This window comes from Phoca vitulina, unplaced genomic scaffold (assembly GCF_004348235.1).
Source record: "Phoca vitulina isolate PV1807 unplaced genomic scaffold, GSC_HSeal_1.0 scaffold3, whole genome shotgun sequence".
In the NCBI taxonomy this organism is placed as follows: domain Eukaryota; kingdom Metazoa; phylum Chordata; class Mammalia; order Carnivora; family Phocidae; genus Phoca; species Phoca vitulina.
In genome coordinates this window covers 74,915,696-74,933,550 of record NW_022589706.1, presented here as the reverse complement: position 1 = coordinate 74,933,550, position 17,855 = coordinate 74,915,696, and the positions used below count along the sequence as shown (strand labels likewise).

At 35.0% G+C, this 17,855-nt stretch overlaps 1 protein-coding gene across 1 annotated transcript in view; it reads left to right on the top strand.

Moving 5' to 3' along the window:
• The window catches only part of STPG2 (sperm tail PG-rich repeat containing 2), a 316,895-nt gene that overhangs the window by 154,459 nt on the left and 144,581 nt on the right, over positions 1–17,855 (top strand). Inside the window, exon 9 of the mRNA XM_032398732.1 lies at positions 3,798–3,908. Within this exon, the coding sequence (XP_032254623.1) occupies positions 3,798–3,908 (111 nt within the window). The remainder of the gene's footprint in view (positions 1–3,797; positions 3,909–17,855) is intronic.

Below are 17,855 nucleotides of genomic sequence, written 5' to 3'. Positions count from 1 at the left end.
AGAGTGGATAAAATAAGAAAATGGTTGAAAAAGGAAAGAGGGAAAAAATTAAAAGTGAAGACTATAGAATTATAGCAAATAAACCATGAATTCTATATGCTAGATTTCTGTGGTGCTAGAGATTTGCAATTCTCAATGATTGGTAAACTTGTTCTTTGCTGGATGTTCATGCTAATATTCTGGGAGGGGCCTGTTGCATTGATTCACAAGTCTCTTTTCTCTAGTCAGAATTGCACCACTCTTGCTAGGGGCCAGGCTAAGTAATTGGCTCTACATTGCTCTATGTGGCTTTTGTTCCCTGAAGGCTTTCTGTGCTGCTTTAGAGGATGAGAATGAAAATGGCACCCTCCCAGTCTCCAGCCCCAGAGCCAAAAGCTCTGGGTCCCACCTCAGTGCACCCTCCGGGGAAAGCAGTTATAACATCACTCCTGTCTCCCTGGTCTCCATCTGCTCTCTGTGCTCATCCAGCCTGTTACTGAGTGTTTGTATCTCAGGCACGAGACCCTGCTTTGAGTCTCCAAGCTCTGTAGACTCCTGTGGCATGCATCTGAGCTGCTCTTCCTGGGGGAGGATGGGGCGTCTTGCTGGTTCTATGGCTTTTGGGCCCCTGCTCGGAGAGCAGTTGCCCAACTGTGCCACAGTTCTTATGGCAACCCTAAGTCAGAGCCCACTCCTGGGCTTGCTGATTACAGCTGGCTTCCCTGCTCTGATGCCTGGGAACTCTGCCACACTTAGGCCTCCCTGGTTTTCCAGTGATGCCAAGCATCCTGAGACCACAATATCCCACCTAGGATTCCACCTCTCTTTGCCACCTGACCATCTGTTAGGCAGGGATGTCCCTCATTGGAGCAGACTTCTAAAAGTTCTGATTTTATGCTCCACTGCTATATCACTTTCCGGTAGGTGGCTCCCATAGGCTCCCTCCCCCTGAAGTTTATCTTCCCATATATAGCCTTGGATTCACTTCTCCACACCTCCCACCTTGCAGAAAGTGGTCGCTTTTCTATCTGTACAGTCACAGCTCTTTTTTCCTAGATCTCTGGTTGAGTTCACAGGTGTTTGGAATGATTTGATGGCTATCTAGCTGAATTCCCGGGACCAGGCAAAACTAAGTTCTCCTACTCCTCTGCCATCTTGGACTCTCTCTTTGCTTTTGTTTAGATATTTTCTTCAGACATATCTTTCAATTAACTAATATTTTTTTAAAAACTGTGTTTCAATTGCTCTTACACTGATCTAAGTTTTTAATTTCAGATTATTCTATTTTTCAGTTGTAGAATGAATTCTATTTAAGTCTTTCCAAAGATTTCACTTCTTAGGAGAAATTCTCCATGTTTTTAACTCTCTTTTTTCATTTTTTTCTTCTGTTTTCTTGAACACATTAATTATACTTATTTTAAAGTTCTGTGTACTAACTCTAATATCTGGATCACCTATTAGCCTGTTGTTATTTTCTGTTATTTTTTTTCTTGAGTTTTGATCATGCATGTCTATCTTTCAGCATGCCCCCTAATTTTTAATAAAATGCCAGATATTGCATGCAATATAGAGACTTTAAATGGTGTTACCTTCTACTAGAGAGATTTTATACTTTCCTTTGCAAGGCAGATAGAAGTCAGAGATCACCTTAATCCAATCATGAATTACAGTGATTATATTTTTTCTAGGGCTTAATTTACCTCTGGCTTGTTCGTTTTCTTAAGTGTAGTCCTCTAGGGATTTCAGCTCCAAGCCTGATGTGTTCAAGACCCCTCTCTGTCAGCTTCTGAACTTCAATCTTTAATGCATCTGTGTTTTGGCTTAGATTTTTAGCATCACCCCATCTCTTATCCTCTGGCAAAGAGATTCATGGGGAAACAGACCATCATGTGTTTTGAGGCTCCTCAAACCTGCAATTTTGCCATTTTTAATGGCAAAGAACTGAGCTTTTTCTCAGTTCTTTAACAGCAACCTCTGCCAGGTCTAAACCCAAATTCTTTCTCTGTTGCCTGTATGAGCAAATGCCACTAGGGAAAAAGCACCTACAGAGTGATAGCTTACCTTTCAGAAGTTCTACCCTCTTTAGAATCTTAGCCCCTCTTGTCTATGCTGACAACTCAAGGTTAGAAGCATCCACAACTGTATGAGGCCTTTAAAAATAAGATTTTCTTATATTTTATCTGGATTTCAATTATTTTTGGTAAAAATGTGATCTTCCACAAACTTATCCCCTCTAAAGCCAGAGTCATCCAATGACTGGTACATTTTCTGAACTTCTACCCATAAACAGTAAAAATTGCAAAATGTGGGTGCCTAGATGGCTCAGTTGGTTTAGTGTCTGCCTTCGGCTCAAGTCATGATCTCAGGGTCCTGGGATTGTGCCTTGCATCCAGCTCCCTGCTTGGTGGAGAGTTTCTTTCTCCCTCTGCCCCTCCCCACTACTTGAGTGCACGCTCTCTCTCTCAAATAAATAAATAAAATCTTTTAAAAAGTTGCAAAGTGCTTTTGAATTTCTCTTTGCTATAATTTCTAGTACCATGTACATGATAATAATAAAATTTATTATAAAAGTAAATTATTTTTTCAGCATCAGTAAATATAAAACCACACAAAATAATAATGCTGGCTCAGATGTTCTATATTTGAAGGCTTTCATAAGATGTGACTGATTTTTCTGTTTTTGAAAGTGATAAAATCTGTTTTCTTTTGAGTGACTAGGTAGGAATAATATTGGGAGAAGAGTCGAGAAGCACCAACTTCAGCATTTAGTTAGAGAGGCATATAGTTTTAAAGATATAGTATGTGAGGGATGGATTTTTTAGTAGATTAATTTTCCTCATAAAGTGAACAAAGAAAGAGATATCTAATTATTTTACTAGGTATTGCATTCTGAATTATTAAACATGAATGTCAAATTCTGAAATAAAAACAGTGAAGTATATAAAAATGGAAAAATAAATTCTCATCCCTTTTGTATACACAGAGAATGTTACTACTGGTTATAGAGTTTAAAATATTAAATGAATGCAAATGAGTAAATTGTATGATGAATCAGAGTATAATATCACAAGGATTAATTAATTGCTAATTAAAATTTTACATTACCAGCTTCATGTAGCCTATTAATTTGCATCCTCAATACATATAAGGAATTACAATATTCAGGAGAGTGTGGATCATTCTGCTTAGAAAATTTATTAATCAAGGATTTCCACATAATCAATTTAAATAGTTACTGTTAATATATATTTATTTTATGTATTAGTAATTAAATACTAACAAGTAATACTGTATGGCTAAATATCTCATATGTTATGAAACAACAAAAATTGATGTCTGAATTTGACATCACAGTATAGGTAATAACTCACTCTTAATGTGTTTAAATAATGTATGTAGATTCTACTTTTCTAGAGTTCCATATAATTAACTCTTTTTTCATTTTTATATCTCATTGACTTAAAGTCTTTTACTCCTATATCCCATTTAAAATTTTTTTTTTTTTTTTTAATGAGAGAGAGAGAGAGAGAGCACATGAGAGAAGGGAGGGTCAGAGGGAGAAGCAGGCTCCCTGCCGAGCAGGGAGCCCGATGCGGGACTCGATCCAGGGACTCCAGGATCATGACCTGAGCCGAAGGCAGTCACTTAACCAACTGAGCCACCCAGGCGCCCTCCCATTTAAAATTTTTAATGAATATGTCTATCTCTATTTAATGATAAAGCAACATTGATGTACTTTCTTGCAAATTTATTACTTATTGTGCCACTTGAATTGATAAATAGAAAGGATATACTCTTTTTATCCCTTCTTTCAATATGCTTTTTGGAACTCACAGGTTGGTGGAATTTCTGATGAACTACCTAACTTGACTAACCGCTATGCTGCTTTCTTGTCAAGAACACAAAGATCTACTAAACTGTCAGATATGGTAAGAAGACTCCTCTATAGCCAAACTTATTTGTAATCTAGAAATCATGGAGGAGACTGTATAACATGAACAGTATATTAGGATCTGAGAGACGTACCTGGTAGGCTGTTGTAACATCTTTGGTGAGCATGATACTTCCATATTTTTAAAGTTCAGCCAAAATTCTTGAAGCTAAGTAGAAGTCCAGCATTGCTCTGTGAGAGACTATTATATGGAACATCTCCTGTAGGGTTAGAAAACATTTGTTTTTAGGACATATAGGAAATCATAATCATTTTGGATATGAAGTGAAAGATTTACTTTAGGTTCACCTCAGTTTATTCATAAGTGTAAATTTTTTCTTTTCAATTTGAATCTGTCTTGCAACCTAAGACTCTTCATTCAGGGCTTTTCTTTAATCCATGTTAATCTGTATTTTAAACTGTTGCTATGAATTTTTCTAACTAAATTTCCATTTTTTATAAATACCTAATATTGAATAAGTTGAAATAAATAAAGCCGATGAAATTTAAAAATGAATATTTATTCATTCAGAATAAATTTACTAAAAGATCAATTTGAAATTTACAGTTAAAAAGTTAGACTTCCATGTACAGGAATTGTTAAAATGAATTTTTATAGACATTGGGCTGAAATTAATAAGAAATTAATAATAAGATATTATTAATAACCTATTATCAAAACAAGCTCATCAATCAGGTTTTAAAGTGTAGCCGTCAACTTGAGAAGTAGCACTGCTTGCTGAAATAAAATTCTAGTAGGTGCACAATGCCAAGAGTTCATTTATAATGTTTTCAGTGGTGAAGTAACTGGTACAAAATTAGGAAGAACTAGTTTAAAGAAAGGACAAATGCAAAGCTAGTTAAATTAATATAGCTGTGAATGTCTAAGAAATCATAGGGATTAATTTGGTGAGAGTCATCAGAAATGGGCTTATTTTTTTCTGAGATATCAGTTTATTGAATCTTATTTTTTTCGAAGACATTGGTTGATGGGGTCAGAATTAGCATCAGGTTTTATGATTTTTTTTGTAGCTATAAGTTCAAAGACAGTTAAAATCATCCAGCAGTGTTCTTGACATGTAAGAGATTCTCATAATTGTAAAATAAATGTTTTTTTAAAATGCCTTATTTTAATAGATCATTTATTTATCTTGAGGAGTTTTATGGTTGTGTTGTGTTTCTGAAGTGAGTCATTATACACATTAGGATCCACTGTGAAGTATGTCAGAGGTAATTTATTACTAGTATAAAGCCTTTAAGCCTAAGAATATTTAGTGGATTCATAGTTATTTCTATCATGATATTATAGCTACTAGGAAAAAATACAAATCTCTGAAAGTACCCATAGGAATGCATATGTATGTGCTAAATGTTTGTAGAGAAACAAGATGGTGATGTGCCCTAAAGAAAGATGAGTTACTTTACCAATTGCTTTTACTTAATTTACATTTTTCTCTTTTAACTTGGTCTCTCACTGGATCTGGAAACTCCTGTTTTAGTATTGTTGTTTTTTGACATGAAACACTTGGAATTTAAAGTATTGGGTGGGACTTTGCTTACCCAAGAAGCAAAATAGTTTAATTACATAGAATACTTTGGTTTTAGAAACTCTTCTGCATATAAAATACCCTTCAAATATGTAGGTGTATAATATATATCTCATGAAAAATCCAAACTATTGATCCCAGATCACAATTGATTTCAAACTTATAAAGTAATGGAATTAATTTTATAATTTTCACTTAAAGTAAAAATATTAGAAAATTTACTGCCTACATTTTAAAGGGTATAAATTTGATTTTCAACATTTTATACGTTTCACATAAAAATATTTTAAAACTCAAGCTTCTGGTTTCATATGAAAGACGTATATGTACATCTCTCTTCCTTTTACATGGTCCCAATGAAATAGATTTTTTTTTAAACTACAACATAGCATTAGTTTAATATAAAAAGACAAAGAGATTGAAAATATGATAAATGGAGGCTACAAACAAGCCAAACATCTGTTTATTAGGCATAGTAGTTAGGAGTATTTGATATAAAAAACAGTAAATTATCCTGAAATGAATAAAGACAGAAGTCTTCAATTAGAAGAACTCAACATAATACCAAGGAGGATAAATTTTAAAAGACATACATCCCTTTCACATTGCTTTGCATTTTCAGAAGACTAGAATTAAAATACCCTTGAAGCTTCCACAGAGAAAAGTAACTGGGTCACCTACAGAGGAATGAGAAACATACTGATACCCAACATTTTCCCAGCACCATTGGCAACATTTCAGAGTTAGGAGATGATGGAATAACACTTTCTTGAATTTCCAAGAGGAAATAAATTTGGATATAGAATTCTGCCTTTATACAATATAAATCCAATTAAATGAGTCAAGAGAATAATTTTCTGGTATGCAAGAGCTCAGAAAGTTTAGTACTTCTACATTTCCATGTATAAAGATGCTCCAGCAAAATATAAAAAGGGAAATGAGAGACAGATGACATACCCCTAGAGAACAGAAACTGAGCATTTCCTGGATGAAGTAAAATGAAAACAAATTAATAAAGAAGGCATTTTTAGCTCATTCATGGGTCATTCTTGAGGAGTCATGGATTTGGTGGCAGAATTTCATTTACTTCTCTATGTGTTTGGCCACACAAGTTGGTTTGATAAGGAATAACCATGATATTCAAATTTCTATTTTACTACTGAGTGGTTTTAGATCAATCTATACAAATTGCAGAGGACTTAGTTATAATATAAAAATATAAATATTAGAAAACTTAGTATCAATAAAACAAAAGCAAGAAGTGAAAGGTTGGGATGGAGTAAAACGTGCCAAATTTCTTATAGTACACAGAGTCAAGAGATATCAAAAATTGACAAATCACAGTATAAGTTCTTATATTGTTTGTAATGGTAAATAAAAAAAAAACCCTCTAAGAACCCAATTACTGTTAAAATAAATTATTTCTGAAATGGAACTAGAGAGAGATCAAAGAGGACAATTTTACTGTTCATTTTAGACTCATATATGATTTGATTTTTATTTATACTGTGAACATATTATTTTAAAATAAAAATAAAAATAGTACTCATGAGTTAATGATGAGTATGTATTTGGAATGGCATGATCTACTGGTACCTGGACTGACCCATTTTCTGCAAACAACCAAAATTCTAGATAAAATAGAAACAAATATATTCATGAGTGCTTCCAAGAATTAGGAAGAAATTAAGAGTACACACGCTAAAGACTAAATTAAGGAGGGGCCCCAGAGTGGCAGAGCACTGAAGTTCACTTCTACCCTAAGGACATTTGCCAAACCATATGACATTGAATTTTAATTTTTATAGCCTCCAAGGCCTCCAGGGAATGAAACAAAGCCTTAGACCTCTCATAGTGGGTAGTCTCAAAGAAGATTCATGAATACAGTTAAAACTCCAAAGGGCAAGCTGTACAGGTTAAAAGTGAAATGCAAATAAATCTACCTTTCACACCTACCAGAGGATTTGAGAGAAGTTACTGGTGTTGGGCACTTTGGTTTTGAATGTATATTAGAGGAATTACCCCTGAGAATCTGTTACATTTTATATTCATTTAATGATGTGAATTGTTAAAAAACACAAAACATCTGTCACAGATATTAACAAAATTAATTTAATTTAATTTAATTATTATTATGTTTTAAAGATTTTATTTATTTGACACAGAGAGAGAGACAGCTAGAGAGGGAACACAAGCAGCGGGAGCAGGAGAGGGAGAAGCAGGCTCCTGGCTGAGCAGGAAGCCCGATGTGGGGTTCGATCCTAGGACCCTGGGATCATGACCTGAGCCGAAGGCAGATGCTTAACGAATGAGTCACAACAAAATCAATTTTATTAATAAAAATAAGAGCTAATGCTTATATAGTGCTTGTTTTAAACCAGGCACCATTCCAAATGTATAGTAACTCATTTGAATACTACAATTATGATCATTTTTAAAAATGAGGAAACTGGGGAGCACCTCAGTTGGTTAAGTGGCCAACTCTTTCTTTCACCTTTGGCTCAGGTCATGGTCTCGGGGTCCTGGGTTGGAGTCCTATGTCAGGTTCCCTGCTCAGTGGGGAGTCTGCCTCTCCCTCTCTCTCATCCTTTCCCACCCCCATGCTCTTTCTCTCTCTCAAATAAATAAAATCTTAAAAAAAAAGAGAAAGTTATAATGGTATATTTAGGCAGAGAGGGCCTATATCAGTCAGGGTCTAGTCAGGACATAGAACTGCACTAGTTATTTTGAGACAGATAATATAAGGGATCATGTATATTGGAGAACTGAAAAGGCAAAGAGGAAACACTAAAGTATCTTGGAAATAGTAACACAGGCAATCAGTGCCACCATTTTTAGGCCTTGGGGAATAAAGGGACTCGGTGGAGTTATTAAAACTTGAAAGGTTGGAGAGACGTTTTGTTGCTGGGATTCAACCCTCTGAAGAGGAGGCATAGCTCAGCTGGTGCTAGTGTCTCAGGAGCTCAAAAGTAAGATCAGACCCTTGGGACCCTGAAGATAGTAAAAATATATTGGAAATGGGTTTCAGCTGAACTATTTCACAAGAATCAAAGTTATTCTGACTAAACTATATTGCCCTCAACATTTTTTATAATTTCTCACTGGAACATATATAGAAAGTGCTTTGATTTTTGCATAGTTTTTGGAGTTTATTTTGTTGGTTGGTTAGTTTGCTTGTTGGCATCATATCATTCACCAACCATTGGTGAGGGAGAGCACATTAAAATGAATTTTCTGAATATAGGCCCATTAATGCAAGTGAAGGATTTAGGCCAATGATTTCTGACATACTGGAGAGTGATTTGGTCACAGTGCACTTAGATACTTTGTGTATTTCCATTACATTTTGAAGTCTATATACATTTTCATATAATTGACTTCATTAGTTCAGAAAATGGGTTTGATATGCAAGCAGCAAGAATAGGTGCTGTTGGATACCATCTTCATCAGAGCAGAGAAAGAATAGTGAAGGCAACTCCTGAGCCAGATACATTGGGATAAGCCAGATTCTAAGAGCTTGCATTTTGATTGGGTGCTGTCAGTACTTACACAGATGGTGAGAAGAATGCTATTCTACAGTTTTAGCTATTTTTGATTGCCCCACATAGGTCTCAGAAGTAAATAATAACTTCATGAAGAAATGATTTTATCTTTACTCTTCAGTTGCTAAAAAAATTTTGCACTCTCATGTGTTTTGAGAATGAAATCTGTCCTGACTTTGAAGGTGTCATGATTATTTAAAACGAACAACAGCAAAATGACTCATATTCTAGATAATCTCTGAGGTTTAAATTTTGCTATATTTGTGGCATCATCTGAAACTGATTCCTACATTCTATCAACCAGTCATTATGTTGTAGCTTATGGGGTGATAAAAAAAGAGAAAGTATGTTACAAGTGACATGGAAATGACTAGACTATAACTCCATCATTTAAATCCTTGAAGCCAACATGACTACATGTGCAACCCTACATATGGTATAAAAATGATATCATTAATGCCATTAAAACCTCTTTATAATAAATTTGTGACTAAGGAAACATGACATTTAGAAATCGACTTAAAATGTCTAATTATCTTACTTAGGATGCATATATTCATGAGGAGTAAACCTTGTGTCACTGTATTTAAATGTTTGAGAATTCATATCTCTTTTCAAAATTGCCTCCACTGATGAAGAGGAGGTACACTGGATTCATTTATAGAAATCTCACTGACACAGTTAACACAGACATCTTTTGACCAATTCACAACATTAAACTTTTGAGGACCTGGTCATCATTATATACAAAAGTATGTACTAATGGTCCTTATGTTGGCATTTTTACAGACAAACAATAGTCCCATTGTATTATTACAAATGTCTAAGGGAAAAGGTGTTTTTCCATCACATAAATTTAAAATGTAGTTACTAAGTAACGTTATATTAGTATCATCCTCACAAGTACATAGGGAACAAATATGGAAAACTCTATCAGCTTCATGTAAGTTAAAATGACATTGATAGAAAAATATAAAAAAAACAGGAAGGGAAAAGGTCAGAGATATGAGGAGTATAAAGAAGAGAGATAGATAATGGGAAGAAGTATTTATGTTGTAATATTTGAGGGGGTACAGAGTGACATAAGGAAAACTAAAGCGGAATCATGTTGGAAAAATTGTAGCTACACAAATTCGTTTGCTACTATGGGAAGGAATTGCTGCTTTTCAGTTAAGAAGCAAATACATAGGAAGAAATCCCTTTATTCACCAGCCCTTCCAGTACCCTCTAGTATCTCCTGTTGGCTGAACCCAACAGAGAGCCATCTGACAAATACAGTTTGAAGATTCCCAGGTTTGGAGCTGGGACAATAAATAGCTGAAAATCTGGTACATTTCACTCCCTTGACCACTTGGTATTCATATGCATCTTTTTACTCACATGTGAATTTCCACATAATATTCCAAACAACTCTATGTTTCTGCCTAATATGATACAACTATCTTTTGTATAACAAAAGTTTTTTCACTCTCCTAAATGAGGAGATACAAGTATCCAACAGTGATTGTCTTCATCTCTGGCCAAATTTAGTCATAGCCTATCTAAATAGTTTGTTATCTAAATACTGTCATAAATTGTTAATGTATGGTTTTTAATTGTTACCTAAATACTGAATCATACTTTGTTAACTTCTTTTTTTCTTTTTTAAAAATATTTATTTATTTATTTGAGAGAGAGAGAGAGCATGCTCATGAGTTGGAGGGAGGGGGAGGTGTCAGGGTTGGGAGAGAGGGAGATGGAGAGAGACTCTCCAGCAGGCTCCCCGCTGAGTGTGGAGTCCAATGCGGGCTCACTCTCACAACCCTGACATGACTTCAGCTGAAATCAAGAGTCGGTAGCTTAACTGACTGAGCCACCCAGGTGCCTTCTTTGTTTTTTTTGTTTTTTTAAATTTTTATTTATTTATTTGACAGAGAGAAACACAGCGAAAGAGGGAACACAAGTAGGGGGAGAGGGAGAGGGAGAAGCAGACTCCCAGCTGAGCAGGGAGCCCGATGCGGGGCTCGATCCCAGGACCCTGGGATCATGACCTGAGCTGAAGGCAGACGCTTAACAACTGAGCCACCCAGGTGCCCCACACCCAGGTGCCTTCTTATAAAACTTTTAGAAAATAAGAAGGAGAGGGAGAAGAAGGAAGATGAAAATAGTTAACACACACACACACACACACACACACACACGGAGAGAGAAGGAAATTTATATGAATAGCTGCCACGGCTGTAGATGATATTTCTGACTTCTTTCTTCTGCCACCCTCTCCATGTTTCCTTTGCCCTCAATCAGTGTGTCAGTTGTTGAGGGTTCTTTACTTAATGGAAGACCAAATCTTCATTTTTGAAGGATATGAACACTTAATGATTCTTCCTTTTTTTGGTTGATGTGATTTTCTAAAAATCTTCTATTGGAGATAGAAAGATTAAGAGGAATCTCGAAGAATGCCCCGATAAAGTTTTTCCTGCCTTCACTGTGTATCAGCAATTCAGATTTCACTTGTTAATTGTGACAAATCACCGCAGTCAGTAGAGTAACCTCGACTTTGTTTCAGTAGCATCAGTAGCCCAAAATGCTAGTTGACACTGAACTTTCAAATCTGTAGAATCAGAGTTGTGTCTCTAAGTGGAAGCATTCCTCTGTTGGGAATCAAGTCTTATAAATAAGTAGAGCTCAAAGTTATGGAGACAGCAGGCAAACATTGCGTGTGTTATTGGTGAAATAATGACAAGGGGTACTTGATATATATTGCATATGGAGCACCATGTATGCTTAAACCCTGTCCTCCCAAGGCCTTGTCTTGCAACTGGCGAGAGTTGAGTTGAGTTTTCAGCAAGCCCTTCTATTGTTCTTTTAGATCGGCTGCTTTTAACTGATGACGGTATGTTAGCCCTAGTGAATTCTGTGAGCACAAGCCCGATGCTACATTTCTTTTACTGTGAAATAAGTTCCTTGATCAGGAGTAATGTCTAGAATACTGTAACAGTAAATAAGCCATTCTCTAAGTCCAAGGAGGGCAGTACTGGTGATAGAATTATTGGCAGGGAAGACAGATGAGGTCCTTTCTTGTAATGACCTTTTTAAGGTTTTGAAGTCAGGGTTATACTCTGTCCTTAAAAGAGAGTAAAGTGTTCTTTTTCCTCCTATTCTCTCAGTTTATTTATTTTTTGCAAGATTGATTTATTCTTCCTTACATATTTGTAAGGATTCACTGTTAAAGTCTAGAGCTGAGATTTTACTTGTGGGAGGGTTTTAAAGAAAGGATTCAATACCCTTATCTATGAAATGTGTGTTTCTGATGATTTGGCATCTGGGGTCTTGTTAACCTTGGAGAGACTGCCCCTTCCAGGATCAGCCAATTACTGGAGATAGCAAATGACTCTCCTGCAAGTGTTCCTTTCTTATGCAAACTACCAATCCAGAGCTCACCATCAACCACCTACTCTATGGGGTTCTCACACTAGGAGCCTTTATTCGCTGACTTTAATCATCCCAAGGACAGGTAACCAGACAAGGAACAGCCCACTATGCTGAAGAGCCTGCTGAAAGTACTCAAATTAGCCAATCCTAAACCTGCATACCCTGCCTCACTGTTCTTCCTGTGGAAACCACAGTAAAGGCTCTCATCCATATTTTCCCCTTTCTGCCTCCCCACCAATCTTGGTGCTTTTCTGTGTGACCCCCTATGACACTGGGATCTGTGAGTATAACAAACTTTTAACAAACTTTGTTTTCAAAGAGTCATCTCTCGATCTGTTCACCTTGACATACCTAAATAATAATAAAACCTGTTTTTATACACCGTAATAGATATTGGACTATTTATATTTTGTATTTTTTCTTTTGTCTGCTTTTATTAATTCAACTTTTAGAGAAATATATCCACTTCTTCCAAATTGGCAAATATATTTGTTTAATCATAATATTCCTGTCTTTTTTGTCTGTAAGATTTATAGTGATGCCCCTTCTTTTCCCCGATATTGGTAATTTGTGTTTTCTCCTCCCTCCCTCCCTCCCTCCCTCCCTCCCTTCCTTCCTTCCTTTTTTCTGTAATCAATCTTACTAGAAGTTTATCAGTATTTATAATCTTTTTTTAAAGAAAACTTTTAACTTTGTTGATTTTCTCTGTTCTATATTTTCTATTTTATTGATTTTCTTTATAATTTTTCTTTGTGCTTTTCCTAGGTTTGATTTGTTTTTCTTTTTCTAGTGTCTTGAAATCGAACCTCAATCAATGATTTTTGGCTTCTTTTTGATTATATGTATTTTTAAAGCAATAAATTTCCTTCATATACTGCTTAGCTGTATTCCTCACATTTTATGTTGTTTTTAATTTTCACTTAGCTTAAAGTATTAATTCACATTTTTATTTGACCAATTTAGAAGAGTACTATTTAATTTTTATAAAGTTGGCTTTTTTTTTTGAATTGTCATTCTTTCAAGCTTGCTTCCATTATGAAAAATAGAATATATTCTATATTCAATTATTTTAATGTATTAAAAATTTAGTTTTTCTTTATGGATCAGCATGTGATCAACTTTTTGTGTGTGTATGTGGAAGGAGTGCCCCATCGTCGCTTTGTGATATCTGTAGAGTTTTCCTTAATGCATTAAAATATTCTTAATAATACACACCATTTTATCTGCAGGCTCTTTCAATATCAGGAGATAGAATTTATCAGACGTTGCAGATTCAGTTTTATTTGGAACATCCTCATTATTTGCAACAATTACTTCCAAGTGTTTTGAAATGTATTTTTATGAACCAATATATGAATTTTTAGTGTCAGTAGGAAAGTTACTTTTTGAAAGAAAAGATGGCATTAAATGGGAGGTTAGTAATTTTTTTCTCAATCTTCTAATGAGCCTTTTATGAATATCATTATTCAAGAATGTCTTTTTAAAATCTTAATTTTACCTTGGACCACTGTCACACATTTGAGACCATTGCTTTGAAGTTGATTTTAATTTGTCTTAACTTTACACAGATTATTTATTTCTTAAAGGTAGATATTCTGTTTTCATTGTTGTTCTTTCTGGTTTGTATCATACTAGGTACATACTAGGTTCTCAGCATATAGTTCGACATTTAAGGAAGAATATAAATCAGAAGATTCTCTTTTTTCTTATAAGCAGTATTACCTTAAAGGAAGAATAATGTAATTATGAAATATTTAATGAACCTAGAAAGGAGATGAAATCCTTGTCAAATTGATATATAGTCTAAAAGGAACACTTGCTATTATCTACATAAAAGTTGAAAAAAAGCTGAGAAAATAGATTTATCTTTTATGTTATAACTTGCATGTAGTCTAGTTGCGGTGTTTTTGTGCCTATATTTTCTGAAATCGAAGGCTGTTTGAGGGTATTTTTATCCTCTGTATCAATATAACTTGTTGGATGTATCTTTACATGAATATGAATATACCTTTTACTTTATTTTTTTTAAGTTTTATTAAAAAAAATTTTTTTTAAAGTAGGCTTCATGACCAATGTAGGACTTGAACTCACAACCCTTAGACCAAGAGTCTCATGCCTTAACAATTGAGCCAGCCAGCTGTCCCTGAATATACTTTTTAAATATTAAAATTATTTTACTTATTTTCAAATGCTACCATGTATCTAAACTTTTTTCATTATGTTTTGAATTTTTCTTAGCTGGGTAAGATTGATGTGGGAAACAAAGGCAAAAGAAAAAAAATTAAATGTTCTTACAACTTACAGCCCGTTGATAAGCCCTTGAGATAGGCAGAGTGATCTTCCTGGAGAAACTCAACTGTCTTAATGTTTATACTTTGCTAAGGGCAAAAGGCAATTTTAGCTTAATATTATCCCACCTCCAGGATCCTGTAAATTTCCTTTAACATACAAAAATTCCTTTGGGATCTTCCTTTATCTCTATCTTCTCCCTCTCCCCAAGATACATGTCGGCAATCATCCCCCAAGCATATGGCCCACTGATATACATCTGAAGGGTCCCATGACTAAGGTTTTATTAGACAGTAATAAATGACCTTTTCCCAACAATAGCTAGCCCCCTCAAGGTCTGGAAACCTTGCTTCCAAATTCCTTAGAGACTTAAACTATCCCTAACCCCTTCCCAACTTGAAAGTATATAATCAGTCACCCCTCACAACCCCAGTGCAGCTCTTTCTGCCCACGGGTCCTATCCCTATGCTTTAATAAAACCACCTTTTTGCATCAAAGACATCTCAAGAATTATTTCTTGACCATTCGCTCTGAACCCCAACATTTTCACATGAAGATAAGTCAAGCCTACATAAAAATAGAAAAATATGAAAGTCATTTATTGTTTGCCAGTGTTCATTGTGTGTTCAGATTTTCTCAATTTGTTCTATTTCCAAAATTCTTTCCTGACCTAGCACTTTATTTTCTTGGTAACCTATCCCATTTATTTTTTAAGTTAGTTCAGTATGCTAATTCTTTTTCATAGTGGTGGTGAGCCACCATTACAGTGGTTCTAACTGGGCTTCAGAGAATCATCAGTTTAGTTGTGTTTGCCCTAAACATAATTTCTAGGACTATATGATAAGCATCAATTTAACTTGAGATAAGAGTTTGCTCTCAGATAGAGATTACTGTGAAAATAACTGTAGAGGTTTTTTTGCTTGTTGGTATCAGGTATTGTATATATCCAATTTAGATAAATCATTTCATAGAATTGATTATCTTTCATGTGTAGATCTGATCTTATACTGTTATAAATTTTGGAGGATTTATTTTTAGTACCTGTTCTAAAGTATAGCTGATTTGAGCTTCAATATTCTCAGGATTTTCAATGATAATTTTGTTATTTTTGATTAAAATAAACACTGCAAAACAGGAAACAAACCTAAAAATTACATTATTGTAAATGTTAAAATTTGTGTTCAACTTGTTCATTTAAATTGCTTATTAAATTTAAAATAGTCACAGTTAAATTTCAAATTTAGCATGAGATTGTGTAGAAAATTTGGGTTTTATGTATGCATTAGAAGTTTTAAAATTTGAAACCCATTGATTCTGTGTGATATTTATTACATTTAAAAACTATGCCCCTATATTGAATGAGGATTTTTTATTATTTAATCCATCATGTGTAGGTATATGGTGCAATATTAATGATGCTTGGGAACAGTAAACACTTGGAATTACCTATTATCATCCACTGTAATCTTAATTGAGAGTTTAAAACTATACTCCCATCATTACACCATCAAGTAGTAGAAGCTGTTCTATAATTCAAGGACACAGTGGGTCACTTATATCTATAGCCCATCCTCTCTCTTGACCTCATATAAATGTACAGTTGCCTCTCTGACATTTCCACTTGGATTTCTAATTGCTATTTTTCATTTTAATGCAGCCAAATCCAATTAATTCTTGTAACTTCTTCATTTGCTCTAATTCCAGACAAATAGCATATAAGTATTGTAAAACACAACTCAAGTGATAAAGTTAGGCAGATAAAGTTTTGAAGGAAGTAAACTTTCAGCTGGCTCTTAAAGTTAATTTAGTGGATTGAGAAAGATGAAAAAAAAAAAAAGACATATTTTTAACTTCCCGGGGCAGCTATTTATTCTCTTTCATTTCTTGTTTCTGTTTTTGTCATGAGTATCTGGATTTTCTTTTTTTCTTTTCTTTCTTTCTTTGAGAGAGAGAGAGAGAGAGAGAAAGAGAGCATGCACGTGTGAGCTTGTGAGCGGGAGCAGGGGGAGGGGCAATGGAGAGAGAGAGAGAATCTTAAGCAGGCTCCAGGATCAGCGTGAGCCTGACTCGGGGCTCCATCTCAAGACCCTGAGATCATGACCTGAGCTGAAATCAAGACTCGGGTGCTTAACTGACTGAGCCACCCAGGTGCCCCTATCTTGATTTTCTTTGAAGCTTAAATTGCTCAAATTCCCTTTGGGATGGAGGTTATTTTTAACATCATTGTAAAATATCTGTTGTGTTGTCAATATTCTTAGAAGGTACATACTAGTGTGAGTTTATTTTGCTAAAAGATTTTGCTTCAAGCTTCATCATAAAGGTATCCCTTTCCTCTTTAGAACGGTATTATTGGATCATTATTATAACTAGATTTTGCCATTTGCTAGTAGATCCAGAATTATATGCGTAAAATCAGTGTTTCTCAGTCCTGGCTTGGAAAGCTTCTTAGAATCAGCTAGAGAACTTGAAAAAATGCCAGTGTCAAGTCCCCACCCCTAGATATTATGAATTAATTATTGTGGAGTGGGGCCCAAGTATCTATATTTTTTGAAGCTCTCAGACTATATTAAGACAAGTGCATGTTGAAAACTGAGTTAGAATATACTATAATTGGGGCACCTGGGTGGCTCAGTCGGTTAAGTGTCTGCCTTCAGCTCAGGTCATGATCCCAGGGTCCTGGGATCGAGCCCTGAATTCGGTTCCCTGCTCAGCCGGGAGCCTGCTTCTCCTTCTCCCTCTGCCACTCCCCCTGCTTGTGCTCTCTCTCACTTACTCTCTCTTTCTCAAATAAATAATTAAAATCTTAAAAAAAGAATATACTGTAATTTATACTAAATTTCACACAATGTTAGGTCTCCCTTACTTTCTAATTAGTTTAATTTTAAGCCCTTATCCAATTATTCATTCATTCATTCATTCATTCAGCATATATTTATTGAGGGTTTAGCATGAGCAGCTCTAGGTATTTAGGAACATAGACGTGGAGAAGACATATAAGATCTTTGCCTTCATGGAAAAAATATTTTAGTGCAGAGGGGGAAAGGAGGGCATAAGTAAAAATATTAAATAAACGTGACTTCTTTCTGTTGGGTGTAATGAGTCAGGAAGAAAATATACAGGGTTCTGTGAAAGAGAGGAATGACAGAAATATGGGAG